The sequence below is a fragment of the Salmo salar genome, chromosome ssa14 (genome assembly GCF_905237065.1).
Source record: "Salmo salar chromosome ssa14, Ssal_v3.1, whole genome shotgun sequence".
Taxonomy (NCBI): Eukaryota; Metazoa; Chordata; class Actinopteri; order Salmoniformes; family Salmonidae; genus Salmo; species Salmo salar.
The window spans coordinates 21,816,536-21,834,552 of NC_059455.1; the positions used below are offsets into that span (position 1 = coordinate 21,816,536).

The following is an 18,017-nucleotide window of genomic DNA, read 5'->3' on the forward strand; positions in this document are numbered from 1 at the left end:
AATGAATTATATAAGCAATGTCAATGCGATCAACACCAGCAAAACTGTAGGCTAGCAAAGAAGGATTTTAATTCAATCAAAATGGCCGGTTTCCCAGACACAGGATAGGCCCTAAACCGAGTCCTGGAATAAAAAGCACTTTCAATGAAGGATCTCCACAGCATGCTTTTGTCCAGGACTAGGCTTAATCTGAGCCTGGGAAATACGACCCAAAAAGATGTAACGCATTTGGGGGTTTATAGGGTGATGGGGACTTGCACTGTGCACAGAGTTGTGTGGGTGCAACAAAGCAGTTCATTCAATGACAGAACAGGAAACACGTTCCCCCTCACTTAACATTCATCCTGGAAACAGACCGACAGAGGGCTTAAGGTCCTATATCTGTCACTGACACTTTGACAGTTACAATAAGTTCAATGAAAAGCATTAACGATCAGAGCCACTTTTATGGCACATTTCCATCCAGGATTTACCCAAAAGGCTCAGCTTTATCGGCTTCCATCTACGCGGGCCAGCACCAGTGTCTCACTTGGGCCATGGGTCCAGTGGACCTGCTCTCACTTGGGACCAAAGCCAGGCCACTGGTACTTTCACCCTGTATTTACATAACAATGGCTAACTCTGAACTTTAACACCTTCTCACAAAGCAACTGCATTGATTATGCAGAGGTTGTTGATTCTGCTCTTCACAATTCCTCACTGTCAGCCCTAGCTATGGAAACCATTTCCCTAGTATAACATAAGGGTGTATACACTAGTGGAACACTGATGTTAGAGTCAAAAAGCAGCCAAAGAGTCAACTTCTCTAGACCAGAGAGAAGTCTGTGTGTGTGTGTGTGTGTGTGTGTGTGTGTGTGTGTGTGTGTGTGTGTGTGTGTGTGTGTGTGTGTGTGTGTGTGTGTGAGATTGCTGCCTGGCCTAAGTGAGCGTCAGGAGAAAGGAAATAGAGACATCAGACCATCTCCCCAGCTCACAGAGAGGGAATGCTTTTGGTTATTGAGTAATGAGGTCGTCACTGTGTGGGTGTCCTAGAGTTGAGCCCCCATACTGCCATATGCTTGTTTGTGAGGCATACAGGTCTGAAAACAATTAGCAGCGAAGTCTTGCCAGCTGGAAGTAAAAGAACGTTGCCAGTTTGTGACCCGGAGGGGGTCAAAGCAAAGTACACAAATAGCGGCAACAGTGAGAGAAACAGAGGTCCTCTGACTGGGTGTGTGTCTACAATACATGTGTGAAAGACAGAAAGAGAGGACAGCGAGGGAGAGAGAGAATGTGTGACTGGAACTAAGGCAACTGGCACTTGTGGCATCTATGAATACTCTGGTCAGTCCTCAACCAGGCAGAGATGTCCAGCTGCAGGCCCTGACCAGGCCCAGTCCACATGGCCAGGGAGAAACCCAACCCTCCAGAGGCCTGTCTGGAATGTCTGAGAGCCAGGGTGAGGTTCTGCCACCTGTCCAGGGTGGGGTTTCAGGGGCATACTTTGATTGCTAATCACTGCCAATACAGGATAGATCCTCCTCAACACACACACAAACATACAGACCAGGGTTTCCGCTATCCGGTAATAGCCGGCTTTTGGCCTATAAAAATGAGAAAAGACGAAAAACTTAATTGCCACCGGCCAATTGTCCAGGAGAAGAAAAAAAAAATCATTTGTGCAAAATAATGCTTTTTAGCCTTTTCATTGATGGAAATACATTTGCCTGGTCATGCTTACCGTTCTATAGGTTCATTTGCCTAATTTAGTGTAATTAAATTGCTGTGTGTGTAGACCAAAGTATATTTGTAATGCATCTTATTTAATCACATGCGTACAGCATGCAGCGAGAGCTGCAGCAGCATCTCAAACAAAGGAAGGCAGGCTTCACCTCACATGACCCTTTGCAATGACCTGGAGGCAGTAGGCTCTGCATTTAGAAAAACAAATACATAACTGTTTGAAACCTGAACTCTTTTAATACATATTATGAGGCATGTCTTACATTGCTTCAAAGTAGCCTGTTAGATCCCCTCTCAACATTTCTAATGGATATTTCTATCTCTGTCACATGAAACTGTGCACACGTGCAGTGCCCTTTTGACAACGAATTCCTGCTAATTGCATTATGGAACAACTGCCTACTGCTTTGTGCGCATTGCTGCACTATAATGTGAAGAAATTGTTTATCAACATTTTAAGCTAAACGTTCTGATCGGTTGCATCAGACTCATTGCTTTTTAACATGTTGTTTATGTAGCATAGGCCTTAGGATCCATCTTCCCACAACTGTCCCAGAGTCTATTTCTTACTTGACAAGCTGACTAACAGAATAGGTAAACTGATCAGTAAATTAGTAAATTGGCATATTTATTTCCCCAAAAATGTTGCTGGTCAAATGTCCAGCACCTCATTTTCCTAACTGAAACCCCGACACAGACACACAGACATTCACACACAGACCTATTTGTAATGCAGTCGGCATATAGGATCTTGAACTTCTCCTTTGCGGCTCAAAATAGAGAATTCACTTCTATTTTCCCAGGAAAAAAGCTTAAAGGGAAATATGGTTTCTCGAGAAAAAAAAAAAGTTAGTTCAGTTTTGACCTCTCCAGAAGTAGACTATAAGCCTACTGAATTTGCTTACGGCTGTGATTAAAAACAGGGAAGTAGCAGCTGTTTGAAAAGCTTAAATATGGTGGGGAATATTCTGCCAAATGACCACAGTGCTCTCGCAGTCTTTTCTTTCTGAGGGGGGAAACTGTTTGGAGGCATTTACCACTTGTTTAAAGACGTCTATAAAACAACGTCCTTTATCTCAAGGGTGACTCACCACGCCGAATAACATAACACAATTATCATGTGGGACATAAACCTACATTTTAGGCTGCAACCGGTAAAAGTGTAATACATTTCGCCACCCTTAATTCCCATAGTGTTTGCTGCCAGGTGGGTCCACACCCAGAGCCTCTACTACATAGGGCAATAGAGGATGCTGTGTGTGCGCCAACAATCTTAACCTCAAGCCCTACACAGACAGAGACCAACCTATACCTATTTGTAAGCAATAGCCAGGTTGCTGTGGCAACAAGTAAATAAAAGCAGCTCCTCCAATGACAATGGCCTGACATCTCCTTTATCCAGAAAACCTGGCCAACAGGTGGGGAGAGAGGGAGGAAAGAGAGGAGGGTTTAGAATACAAACAGACACAAACAGAGAGAGGTGTGGTACTGAAACTGACCTACTGTACACAGCTACACGCACGCAGTGTCACTAAATAAAAAAAATAAAAAAAATAAATCACCACAAAATTGGGAATAGGATATAATAGCTGTATTGTTCTCCCTATATTACAGGGGCTTAACTACAATAGCTGAAATGCAGGCCTTTGTATCCCAGAAGACAAAAGCAAGCTATTCAAGAACATTGCATATTAACAACAGTAATTGGTAGCTGGAGCGATAGAGGTGGAGCCTGACTCAAAAGGAAGAAATTATTGCAATTAACTGATTGGCACGTGAATGTGGCCCTGTCTTTATTGAATTGTGTGGCATTCCTGCTGTAAGCCATGTGGGACCACAGAGAGGTGATTCAGGGGGTTTTGTTATGCTTTCTTAGTATGGAGGGCTATCTGTATTCACAGTAAGGTGTTCTCTCTCTCTCTGACCAGCTGCTCCCTGAAGGGGGTAGGAAGACACAAGACAGACTAGGGTTGCGTCTCTATTCCCTATGGGTCCTGGTCATAGGGTGCCATTTGGGACGTACCTTATATACTGCTGCTTTTCCCAAAGATAACATATGATAAGGTAGCATAGGCCATATAGATAAATCATTGTTCATCTCTATGGCATAGGTTACAACAGACTGGTTATTACTAGGTGAGCTTCATGAAAATAACTTCCTTTTAGAGGAGTCAAGTGATTCAAGACTGAGCATTGAGGCCTCAGTTCTAGCCACAAACGCACCCCTGCCTCATAATCATCACGAAAAGATAACTAGAACCCAGTGCTTTTTATAATTGGTCCCATGTGGCTCAGTTGGTAGAGCATGGTGTTTGCTCTACCAGTTGGTAGAGCATGGTGTTTGCAGCGCCAGGGTTGTGGGTTCGATTCCCGCGGGGGACCAGTATGGGAAAAAAATAATGAAATGTATGCATTCACTACTGTAAGTCGCTCTGGATAAGAGCGCCTGCTAAATGACTAAAATGTAAATGTATAATAATTTGCACAAGTGTCATTTTTAGATAATTGCACATCTAAAACATGTTTATTTAACTAGGCAAGTCAGTTAAGAACAAATTCTTATTTACAATGCCGGCCTACACCGGCAAAACCAGGACGACGCTGAGCCAATTGTGCGCCGCCTATGGGACTCCCAATCACAGCCGGTTGTGATACAGCCTATATTTGAACCAGGATGTCTGAAGTGACACCTCTAGCACTGAGATGCAGTGCCTTAGACCGCTGTGCCACTCAGGAGGCCAATACAGAGGATAGATGTATATGTGAATGAATGTATGACCATCTGAGCATAAACAACTTATCTCGGCAAAGCAGTGGCACTCCATTTCTAATCAGGCATGCATGAGTAAAGGAACATGACAGGAATTCAGCTGGCTTAAATGCTGACATTTACAATCGAGATGGGCATGTTCATGCACCATAAAACGTCCTAAAAATAAGTCCCATTCCATTCTATTAAATGCACAGCGCTACTGGAGTGAGTGAAATTGTTTTACATGCTCAGCCCACAGACATGCCTGGATACATTTTAATTTTTTTTACTTAACTAGGCAAGTCAGTTAAGAACAAATTCTTATTTACAATGGCGGCCTACCCCGGCTAAACCCGGACGACGCTGTGCCAATTGTGCACCGCCCTATGGGAGCCCCAATCACGGTCGGATGTGATACAGCCTGGAATCGAACCAGGGACTGTAGTGACACCTCTGAGATGCAGTGCCATAGACTGCTGCGCCACTAATTGGAAAGTTCACACGTTTATAAAATGTGAAGATATATACAGTTGAAGTCTGAATTTTACATACACTTAAATTGGAGTCACTAAAACTCATTTTTCAACAACTCCACAAATTTCTTGTGAACTAACTATAGTTTTGGCAAGTTGGTTAGGACATCTCCTTCATTTTTCCAACAATTGTTTACAGACAGATTATTTCACTTACAGACAGATACAGACAGATAATTCACTCTATCCCAATTACAGTGGGTCAGAAGTTTACATACACTAAGTTGACTGTGCCTTTAAACAGCTTGGAAAATTCCAGAAAATGATGTTATGGCTTTAGAAGCTTCTGATAGGCTAATTGACATCATTTGAGTCAATTGGAGGTGTACCTGTGGATGTATTTCAAGGCCTACGTTCAAACTCAGTGCCTCTTTGCTTGACATCATGGGAAAATCAAAAGAAATCAACCAAGACCTCAGAAAATAAATTGTAGACCTCCACAAGTCTGGTTCATCCTTGGGAGCAATTTCCAAACGCCTGAAGGTACCACGTTCATCTGTACAAACAATAGTACGCAAGTATAAACACCATGGGACCACGCAGCCGTCATACCGCTCAGGAAGGAGATGCGATCTGTCTCCTAGAGATTAATGTACTTTGGTGCGAAAAGTGCAAATCAATCCCAGAACAGCAGCAAAGGACCTTGTGAAGATGCTGGAGGAAACGGGTACAAATGTATCTATATCCACAGTAAAACGAGTCCATATCGACATAACCTGAAAGGCCGCTCAGCAAGGAAGAAGCCATTGCTCCAAAACCACCATAAAAAAGCCAGACTACGGTTTGCAACTGCACATGGGGACAAAGATCAGACTTTTTGGAGAAATGTCCTCTGGTCTGATGAAACACAAATAGAACTGTTTGGCCATAATGACCATCGTTATGTTTGGAGGACAAAGGGGGAGGCTTGCAAGCCGAAGAACATCATCCCAACCGTAAAGCACGGGGGTGGCAGCATCATGTTGTGGTGGTGCTTTTCTGCAGGAGGGACCGGTGCACTTCACAAAATAGATGACATCATGAGGTAGGAAAATTATGTGGATATGTTGAAGCAACATCTCAAGACATCAGTCAGGAAGTTAAAGCTTGGTCGCAAATGGGTCTTCCAAATGGACATTGACCCCAAGCATACTTCCAAAGTTGTGGCAAAATGGCTTAAGGACAACAAAGTCAAGAAGGTATTGGAGTGGCCATCACAAAGCCCTGACCTCAATCCTATAGAAAATCTGTGGGCAGAACTGAAAAAGCGTGTGAGCAAGGAGGCCTACAAACCTGACTCAGTTACACTAGCTCTGTCAGGAGGAATGGGCCAAAATTCACACAACTTATTGTTGGACGCTTGTGGAAGGCAACCCCAAACCTTTGACCCAAGTTATACAATTCAAAAGGCAATGCTACCAAATACTAATTGAGTGCATGTAAACTTCTGACCCACTGGGAATGTGATGAAAGAAATAAAAGCTGAAATAAATCACTCTCTCTACTATTATTCTGACATTTCACATTCTTAAAATAAAGTGGTGATCCTAACTGACCTAAAACAGGGAATATTTACTCTGATTAAATGTCAGGAATTGTGAAGAACTGAGTTTAAATGTATTTGGCTAAGGTGTATGTAAACTTGCGACTTCAACTGTGTGTGTGTGTATATATATATATATATATATATATATATATTTTTTTTAAATCTACGTTAGTCCTACCTACATAGCCATAGGTACCTCATGGGACAAGTATTTCTAGCTGTCCAAAAACAGTCACAATAAATAATTTGTATTCAGTGCAGGACGATGGGGATAAATGCTCTTTGTTCCTGTGGTGAGCTCACTCCAGAACTCAATGACATTGTTAAATATTTAAATACGCTGCCATCAGTGAGGTTTCTCACATTTGCATGGGCTTCTTTTTTCCCTGTTGCAAAAGGGTCAACCATACGTGCTTGGAGCATGGGAAGGGGTGGAGTCTCTGAGGTCGAAGGTGGGGGATAATGTGTGCGTCCCAAATGGCACACTATTCGCTATGTAGTGCACTACTTTTGAACAGGGCCCATAGGGAATCACCCAATGTCATTTCTTATCATGTCAAGCCTATATCCTATTCGATAAGCATAGGTTAATCGTTCAGTGAAGAGGTGTGCAGACAGACACACAAGCTTATCTCACATAACCATCAAGCATGTTGTGCATATCTGACACACAAATTCTTCCCTTTTTCAGAACAGCGGTCCATCACAACAGATGTCTCTTTTAACACGTAAAGCCCCCCACACACACCAGGCCTCATTCCGGTAGATGCCCCAAATTAAATGCAAAGCTACGGTTAGTTTTCCCAGGACTGGATGCAAACGTTGGCCCGAGCTTTGAAAGGTTAATGAGCTCTTAAGTGCTGCTGCCACATTCTTTTTGTTATAGCACGGTACATTTATTTGCAGAGGGGCATTTGCATACGAAAGGAGGGGTATGCAGTTTCCCCTCCGCATTCAGCAGGCTCTATTTTTGTGAGCACTCAACCTTTGAAATGTAAGATTTTTGGGTGGAAGATGCGCAAGACAATCTAATTTAGGTTCATCACAGAACAGGCGGGAGGCATGAGACTAACTGAACACTTTTAGTTCAGGCACATGGATGCATAGGGTTTCATTGTCCTCCAATTAGGATTAGTTTCAATTCATTTTCATGAGAGAAGCCTCAGCTGACTGCTTGGTGTGAGAAATGTAGGCAGGCCTGAGGGAAGTTCTGTGAATCTACAATGAGGAAGCCCACGTTGCTTACTCTACCAAGGAGAAGTGAAACATCAAATGGAGGGCATTATGGTTTCATGTCATAGTGAGCCTTCTGTTACAGGCTAGTACAGCAGGCTCCATGGAGGCTTCCTTACACTTATGTTGAAATGTTTGAGAACACTGCTGCATAATGAGGATGATTACCACTCAGGCAATACCCTCCCCCACCATCCTACATATCCTCACCCCCCCTCTCCTCAATAAACTAAACATGTTACAAATACACAGGGAAGCCATTTTCGTGACAAGAGTAAATTGTCCACAGGGCCTAGTGGCCTACACCTTCAGACCCTTAGAAAAAGTAGGAATATTTACACATCTTAGACCACAGTGTAGTGAGACTTATTACACAAAAGCTAGGGTGTCCAATCAAAAACACACCTTTCGACCAATGGGTAAAATAATGTTAATTGTGTAGATAATCCTCTAAGAAAACCAATGGTCCAAACCTCATATCACCATCATAATCCGTTCAAAAGTATTTTCAGATTTTACTGCACACTTTACATATGAATTTCAAATTCTTTTAATTTTATTTTTACAAAAACAAGCGTCTGTGTGAAATTCCAAGCTTTTTATTTTCAAAGCTTTTTTAATTCAGCTCGTGTCATGCTAACTTTGCTTTTTGCGACACGCGGAAACAACTTTGAAGACGACCACAAAATGTAAAATCCTCAAAAGAGAAACCTGCACCGCTATGTCAACAGAGCTCAGTGCTTATTATTGGATGTATTACTTTATTAAATCCAACTTTTTGGATATAATGTTAATGACATGTTAGAGAAAGACCCTACTGAATGATTCAGAACATGAATAACCACATTTGTCTTGGTAAAATGCATTTGTAACATAAGGAAGTGAAATTTACATCACCAAAGTGTGTTTTCCCCATACAAAAGCCAATGTAGCACATCAGTGATCACCAAGTCCCCACCAACCCTACAACATTTCTTTTTGAGGAAATCTGGCCCCAATGTTCCCTTATGACTCATTTCAGGAACATGAAATAGAAGAACGCCAAACCACGGTTGAAAAAGCATTGTCATTTCTGCTCTTGAATTACAGTTGGCCCAAATGCATGTGTGACCTGAGCATACACACTGCAGATGTGCTGTGAGGTGAAAGATATCAGCGAATGTTTCCATTCATTTCAGCATGACAAATCACCAGGGCTATCGTGCACCGCTCAATTCTCATATACTGATGGGAAATAAAATACCATGGTTCTTCAGATCAGAAACGATCTAGCAATTTTCAGGCACGATATTTATTCCTTTTCATGTTGGTTGCCAGGAATAGGAGGACAAAACGCATTCATAATTTTTTGAGCCTCAGAATATTACATGTCAAGTGATAGTTTAGTTGGAAAATTCAATTAGCATTAACCTCCAGCAAAGAAATTCATACACCCTGCTCTTTGGTTGAGCATTACAGGATTTGAGTCAATTCAATTGTAAATATCTACTCCTTTATTGGAAAAGCAGGCCAAAGGCAGATCCCTTACTATCAACTAGCAGCAGACTCCTCCCCACAGCACAGAGGAAAGATCTGAAAATGCACAGTAGTCCCTTGTAGCTCAGTTGGCAGAGCATGCGCTGTATGAAAATGTATGCACTCACTACTGTAAGTCACTCTGGTTAATGGTATCTTCTAAATGACACAAATGTAAAAATGTACACACTTGTATTGCAGTAAATAATAGCAACAGAAATCTAAATTGGGCACTATTAGGCCTACTTGGAGCAGTAGTTAAAAATAATTGCACCATTTTAAACGCTTTAGGCCAACTAATAATTGTGGTATTACCCATGTAATGTATTAGACTTTTATAAATAAATATACGAAAAATAAACAGTAAACTCAAATGCAGAATAATTGTCCCTTCTAATTATCCCTATGTCATTCTAAAGAGGATGGACAGAGAGACACAGAGACAGAGACAGAGAGAGAGTGAGTGAGAGAGAGAGTAGAGAGAGTGCTCTCCTACCAGGCACTTGGTTCTCAGGGTCAGGCTCATCCTTGATGCTGAGAATCCTACTGATCCTCTGTGATACAGAGGAGAACAGGCCGTGGACAAAGGGGACATTTTGCTCCTCCTCGTCTAAGCGCACCTTCCTGACTGCAGTCTGCTTTGTGCTGCTGCCAGCCCCTGGCTCCGACACAGACCTGTGGTAGGGAATCAGGGAGAGCAGAGACCGCAGCCTCCCCTGCCCACTGTGCTGCTCCACAGGTCCAGTACTGTTGCTGCTGGTGGTGGTCCTCCTAGGTAGACTCAACACCCTGAAGTGGACAGGTTCCATTACGATGTGATCATTACTGTCCACCCTCGGCACGTTTGGTATTTTAGGTGTCAGCCTGGCAGACGTCCTCCACTCGTAGCCGTTCAGTGGCTGCTCAGGAGAGGACTTGGAGTGCTGCTTCAGCCAGCGCGTTCTGTAATGGTGCCAGTGGTAAGAACCCTCCATGCCAAACTGAGGTGGTTTCGGACCAGAATGTCTGCTGTGCTCTGGAAACTTTCTCGGTAGACTCATAATCAAATGTAAACCTAAAAGCTTTCAGATGAAGGCCACCATCGAACGGCTGCTGAACCTGATGGTTGGTTGACAGCTTTGTAATATTTTAACTGACTACAGCGACCATTTCTTTGTGTAGTAGTAATGTTCCGTATTTGAGTAGTAAGTTCAGTATCTTGCTTACTGGCTGACTGTAGCCTTCCTGAGAGGAAGTGGGGTGTCAGATGTATACGTAAGCTTCCTTAGACGCTCCAATCAGATGCTATTATACTGGAGGCCTCAGGTTGTGGTTTTCCGTATCAAGAGTCAAGATTGTTTTTGGAGATCGGTCTTGGAGATCTTGTTAAAAGATGGAAAGGACTGTTTGTTGTTATTAATGCCCCATGATATGAATATACATTTTTCATAGACGTCACAGACACTCGAGGACTAGGCAATGTTTCTCAATCAGATGTTCCAACAAAATATTGCATTACGTACATTGTGTAACTTCCACTGTCAGCATAACAGTCTAGACAGCATAAATATACCACAATACTGCTGCAATCCATTTGCTACAAAACACATTATGTAGGCTAAATTACATCTCTGCCATTCACTGGAGTCCTTCACACATTTAAAATGTAAGTGTGAAGAAGACCTACAGGGGGGTTTTCAGTTGTACGGCACAATCAACCAACGTTACACTTGAGAGCAAAATAAAAAAAAACATGCCTTTTGACATTTCAAGTACGCCTAATTTAAAACAGGAGATGGAGCATTAGTAAGTAAGTAAAACAATTTATGATTGTCAAGGGAGTGCCATTAACTCCGGGGAACTGGATGGGGTGCCATTAACTCCGGGGAACTGGAGGGGGTGCCATTAACTCCGGGGAAATGGAGGGGGTGCCATTAACTTCGGGGAAATGGAGGGGGTGCCATTAACTCCAGGGAACATAACAGTATCCATGATGGGGACTGTGTGTCAACGGATGCTGAAGTAGCTTAGCGCATACACCCACATACTCATCGAGTTAAGAGCGAAAAGTGCAGCACTGGCATTTCCACAGTGAAGTGGTCCTGAACATGGAAAATGTTTTGATTACACTTGTTCTCATGGGTATACTTCCTATTCAATACCCATTACTAGCATTCACAAAATGTTGGTTATTTGAGTCATTCCTCAAATATCAAATCATAACATCCATTCAACCCAGCCATTGTGGTATTTTCCATCATCAACGACCACATGACGTAGACCATGTGGCTTATATGTCCCTCACTCGGCTGCCGGCCACCCCTAACTGAATGGCATGGTGTCATAAATATTCATGTGTCCTGTTAAATGTGGTGCCCTGGCTGGGCCCCAGTCCTCTGTGATCAGAGAGGAAATGGGAGAGGAGTCCCACTGGGGGCTAGCTACAGGCCATAGTCACTCCTGCCTTCCTTTGTCATCAGGGCTTATTGGAGTGCACATCCTTATCAGGGACAGAAATGGAGGGAGTACAACTTGAAACCCACCACAGCAAGACTGAGGACTGAAAACCTTGATATGGATGCTTTAGTTTTAGAAGAAAGAAAAGCATGGCTGTGTCACAAGTGGCACAATATTTCCTTAGTGCACTACTTTTGACCAGAGCCCTACAGAATGTCAAAAGTATATAGCCTACAGAAAATGGTTCAGTTATGGCCTAAAATAAATGTGTTCATATGGGTAGAATATTGTAACCTAGGCCTATATAAATTTTGTCATATAGGCAGAATATTGTATATAAATTAATTCATATGGTTATATAAAGGCTGAAGGCTAAAAACAGCCTATACTATATATTGGCCTAAATCTAGTTTCTGTAATGTTTTCATTTTATCTAGTTTTCACAACATCCATCAACACCAACCAATCACTATAAAACAAAAAGGCTTTATTTATAGACAAAAAGGCTTAGCAAAATACAAACAATTATTGGGCAAGTAGGCCTAAAACATTTAATTAAGCATGACCTAAAACTAGAACCACCTTTTAGGCATCATAGGAATGTAACATTAATACATTCTAAAAACGTTTTAGCTGTCCAAAATTGTGTGACATAAAAAAACACTTTTTGTTCCTTCAATTAATGGCAGTTTGCCTTTCAATATAATAAGCACCTTTCTGTGAAATTAGACAATGTGCTTCTTCTTGAGCCACTCCTTTGTTGCCTTGGCCGTGTGTTTTGGGTTATTATCATGCTGGAATACCCATCAACGACCCATTTTCAATGCCCTGGCTGAGGGAAGGAGGTTCTCACCCAAGATTTGACGGTACATGGCCCCGTCCATCGTCCCTTTGATGCGGTGAAGTTGTCCTGTCCCCTTAGCAGAAAAACACCCCCAAAGCATGTTTCCACCTCCATGTTTGACGGTGGAGATTGTGTTCTTGGGGTCATAGGCAGTATTCCTCCTCCTCCAAACACGGCGAGTTCAGTTGATGCCAAAGAGCTCCATTTTGGTCTCATCTGACCACAACACTTTCACCCAGTTGTCCTCTGAATCATTCAGATGTTCATTGGCAAACTTCAGACGGGCATGTATATGTGCTTTCTTGAGCAGGGGGACCTTGCAGGCGCTGCAGGATTTCAGTCCTTCACGGCGTAGTGTGTTACCAATTGTTGTCTTGGTGACTATGGTCCCAGCTGCTTTGAGATCATTGACAAGATCCTCCCGTGTAGTTCTGGACTGATTCCTCACCGTTCTCATGATCATTGCAATGCCACGAGGTGAGATCTTGCATGGAGCCCCAGGCCGAGGGAGATTGACAGTTCTTTTGTGTTTCTTCCATTTGCGAATAAATCACCTTCTCACCAAGCTGCTTGGCGATGGTCTTGTAGCCCATTCCAGCCTTGTGTAGGTCTACAATCTTGTCCCTGACATCCTTGGAGAGCTCTTTGGTCTTGGCCATGGTGGAGAGTTTGGAATCTGATTGATTGATTGCTTCTGTGGACAGGTGTCTTTTATACAGGTAACAAGCTGAGATTAGGAGCACTCCTTTTAGTGTTTTGTGCTCCTAATCTCAGCTCATTACCTGTATAAAAGACACCTGGGAGCCTGAAATCTTTCTGATTGAGAGGGGGTCAAATACTTATTTCCCTCATTAAAATGCAAATGAACTTATAATATTTTTGACATGCGTTTTTCTGGATTTTTTGTTTGTTATTCTGTCTCTCACTGTTCAAATAAACCTACCATTAAAATTATAGACTGATCCTTTCTTTGTCAGTGGGCAAACATACAAAATCAGCAGGGGATAAAATACTATTTTCCCTCACCGTAGGTGCATCCTGTTTCCATTGATCATCCTTGAGATGTTCTCTAACTACATTGGAGTCCACCTGTGGTAAATTCAATTGATTGGACATTATTTGGAAAGGCACACACACCTGTCTCTATAAAAGGTCCCACAGTTGACAGAGCATGTCAGAGCAAAAACCAAGCCATGAGGTTGAAGGAATTGTTCGTAGAGCTCCGAGACAGGACTGTGTCGAGGCACAGATCTGGGTACCAAAAGGGGTAAGCAGCATTGAAGGTCCCTAAGAACACAGTGGCCTCCATCATTCATAAATGGAAGAAGTTTGGTACCCCCAAGACTCTTCCTGGAGCTGGCCGCCCAGTCAAACTGAGAACCCGATGGTCACTCTGACAGAGCTCCAGAGTTCCTCTGTGGAGATGGGAGAACCTTCCAGAAGGGCAACCATCTCTGCAGCACTCCACCAATCAGGCCTTAGTGGCAAGACGGAAGCCACTCCTCAATAAAAGGCATGACAGCCCGCTTGGAGTTTGCCAAAGGGCACCTAAAGCACTCTCAAACCATGAGAAACAATATTCTCTGGTCTGATGAAACCAAGATTGAACTCTTTGGCCTGAATGCCAAGCGTCATGTCTGGAGTGTGGCACCATCCCTACGGTGAAGCATGGTGGTGGCAGCATCATGCTGTGGGAATGTTTTTCAGCGGCAGTGACTGGGAGACTAGTCAGGTTTGAGGGTAAGATGAGCGGAGGAAAGTACGGAGAGATCCTTGATGAAAACTTGCTCCAGAGTGCTCAGTACCTCAGACTGGGGCTAAGGTTCACCTTCCAACAGGACAATGACCCTACGCACATAGCGAAGACAACGCAGGAATGGCTTTGAGTCGAGTCTCTCAATGTTTTTGAGTGGCCCGATCAGAGCCCGGACTTGATCCCGATCAAACAAATACGTGTGTGTGGGTGGGTGGGTGGGTGGGTGGGTGGGTGAGAGTGAGTGAGTGAGCGAGTGTTGTCAAGGCTGTTTTCACAGTCTTGCTTTGACCACCAGACGACAGAAAGAAAGAAACTTAACATAACAGTATACCAGTAGAAGGGAGAACAGTAGCAGGTGACCCAACTGTGGTTTGTGGTTACCAATTCAAATGCAGTAATTACCACGATTGAGTTTTAATAACTTAATTCATAAACAAACTTGATATATATATATCTATATATTTTAAACTAACTAGTGGGTAGCTCTATATATACACTTGTTACTTCTGTGAACTTTATTTATCCTCCATTATCCTTCCAAAGCATATCAATGTAATTAGTCAGCTGCTATCTGGTGATGTGACTTATATCTTTGCAAGCAAACATTAGCTTTGTTAGGTTACATTAGCTAACCTTTAGCTAACTAAATAACTACTGCAGAGGCTAATTTGACTGTACTGTATGTGTTCTATTTACATTTTAGAGTCCGATTCCACCAACATCTGCAGAGGCATCAACATCAAGCTTGAGCAAATAAATATACTGGAGCTAGGCATAAACATGGTCCGTGTCTTGTTGTCATAGTTGGTGGTTACACAATTAGGCTACAACATCCCATGGCGCCGGAAGAAATGGAAGCCGGAAGAAATGGAAGCCGTTTTACGGGCGACTAACTAATTGTGCCATTATGTGGAGGTTCTTTCACGTTATTTGTAACTTATTTTGAACATAACGTTTCCGCCACTGTATCTAACGGCAAAAAAAGAGCTTTTGGACATCAGGACAGCAATCACTCACCTCGGATTAGACAAAGATTTTTTCTCCAACAAGCAGGATGCACAGGATGTACTTCAGACACCCGACAAGGCTAAAATCCCAGACAATGACAAGAGAAAGAGACGCAGGTATAGAGGACACAGGGTGGGGTGCCTCGTAAGGATCCGCCGATGGCGAGTGGGAAACCTGCCCTTACCATCAATATTACTTTACAACGTACAATCACTGGACAATAAATTAGACGAGGTACAATCACGAATATCCTACCAATGGGACATCAAAAACTGTAATATCTTATGTTTCACCGAATTGTGGTTGAATGACGACATTCAGCTGGCGGGATATACGCTGCACCGGCTAGACAAAACAGCACACTCTGGTAAGATGGGGGGAAGGGGGGGGGGTCTGTATATTTGTAAACAACAGCTGGTGCATGAAATCTAAGGAAGTCTCTAGATTTTGCTCGCCTGAAGTAGAGTATCTCATGATAAGCTGTAGACCACTATATTTGCCAAGAGAGTTTTCATCTATATTTTTCGTGGCTGTTTATTTACCACCACAGATGGACGCTGACACTAAGACTGCACTGAGTCAGCTGTATAAGGAAATAAGCAAACAGGAAACCGCTCACCCAGAGGCAGCACTCCTAGTGGCCAGGGACTTTAATGCAGGGAAATTTAAATCAGTTTTACAGAATGTTTATCAGCATGTTAAAAGTGCAACTTGAGGGACAAAAATTCTAGATCACCTTTACTCCACACACAGAGATGGATACAAAGCTCTCCCTCGCCCTCCATTAGGCAAATCTGACAATAATTCTATCCTCCTGATTCCTGCTCACAATCAAAAATTAAATCAGGAAGCACCAGTGACTCGATCTATAAAAAAAGTGGTCAGATGAAGCAGATGCTAAACTACAGGACTGTTTTGCTAGCACAGACTGGAATATGTTCCGGGATTCTTCTGATGCCATTGAGGAGCACACCACATCAGTCACTGGCTTTATCAATAAGTGCATCGAGGACGTCGTCCCCACAGTGACTGTATGTACATACCCCATTCAAGGTGCGGGATTCTAACCCGGAAGCTTATAAGAAATCCTGTTATGCCCGCAGACGAACCATCAAATAGGCAAAGCGCCGATACAGGACTAAAATTGAATCGTACTACACCGGCTCCGACGCTCGTCGGATGTGGCAGGGCCTACAAACTATTACAGACTACAAAAGGGACGCACAGCCGCGAGCTGCCCAGTGACACAAGCCTACCAGATGAGCTAAATCACTTCTATGCTCGCTTTGAGGCAAGCAACAATAAGGAATGCATGAGAGCATCAGCTGTTCAGGACAACTGCTTGATCACGCTCTCCGTAGCCGACGTGAGTAAGACCTTTAAACAGGTCAACATTCACAATGCCGCTGGGCCAGACGAATTACCAGGACGTGTGCTCTGGGCATGTGCTGACCAACTGGCAGGTGTCTTCGCTGACATTTTCAACATGTCCTTGATTGAGTGTAATACCAACATGCTTCAAGCAGACCACCATAGTCCCTGTGCCCAAGAGCACTAATGTAACCTGCCTAAATGACTACAGACCCGTAGCATTCACATCTGTAGCCATGAAGTGCTTTGAAAGGCTGGTAATGGCACATTAACACCATTATCCCAGAAACACTAGACCCACTCCAATTTGCATAACGCTCAAACAGACCCACAAACGACACAATCTCTATTGCACTCCACACTGCCTTTTCTCACCTGGACAAAAGGAACACTTACGTGAGAAAGCTATTCATTGACTACAGCTCAGCGTTCAACACCATAGTGCCCTCAAAGCTCATCACTAAGCTAAGGATCCTGGGACTAAACACCTCTCTCTGCAACTGGATCCTGGACTTCCTGATGGGCCGCCCCTAGGTGGTGAGGGTAGGTAGCAACACATCTGCCACGCTAATCCTCAACATTGGAGCCCCTCAGGGGTGCGTGCTCAGTCCCCTCCTGTACTCCCTGTTCACCCACGACTACATGGCCAGGCGCGACTCCAACACCATCATTAAGTTTGCCGACGACACAACAGTGGTAGGCCTGATCACCGACAACGACGAGACAGCCTATAGGGAGGAGGTCAGAGACCTGGCCGGGTGGTGCCAGAATAACAACCTATCCCTCAACGTGATCAAGACAAAGGAGATGACTGTGGACTACAGGAAAAAGGAGGACCGAGCACGCCCCCATTCTCATCAACGGGGCTATAGTGGAGCAGGTTGAGAGCTTCAAGTTCCTTGGTGTCCACATCACCAACAAACTAGAATGGTCCAAACACACCAAGCCACTCGTGAAGAGGGCATTACAAAACCTATTCCCCCTCGGGAGACTGAAAAGATTTGGCATGGGTCCTCAGATCCTCAAAAGGTTCTACAGCTGCAACATCGAGAGCATCCTGACTGGCTGCATCACTGCCTGGTACAGCAACTGCTCGGCCTCCGACCGCAAGGCACTACAGAAGATGGTTCGTAGGGCTGGGCGATAAATCAAGAGGTAATTACTTCCCTCAATAACAATATAAAAACGATATAAAACCGTTTAGATTAATTTTCGATAATGTCGATATAGAATAATTAGGTACAGCAGTCCATTTCATTTCTGACGCAGCAGGAACATGCGGAGAAGTGACAATATGCACGTGGAGAGGTATACACCCACTA

The 18,017-nt window shown here is 43.4% G+C and overlaps 1 protein-coding gene across 5 annotated transcripts in view; it reads right to left on the reverse strand.

Moving 5' to 3' along the window:
• Positions 1-18,017, reverse strand: part of LOC106569068 (ras GTPase-activating protein nGAP) — a 100,584-nt gene that overhangs the window by 66,726 nt on the left and 15,841 nt on the right. For 3 of the 5 annotated variants that reach the window (XM_014140015.2, XM_014140016.2, XM_014140014.2), the window contains exon 1: positions 9,777-10,505. The exons of 1 other annotated variant lie outside the window; for it this stretch is intronic. In XM_014140015.2, the coding sequence (XP_013995490.1) occupies positions 9,777-10,320 (544 nt within the window). In that variant the 5' untranslated portion in view covers positions 10,321-10,505. Of the gene's footprint in view, positions 1-9,776; positions 10,507-18,017 lie in introns of those variants that run through there. One more of the 5 variants, XM_045694086.1, reaches the window with a different exon arrangement.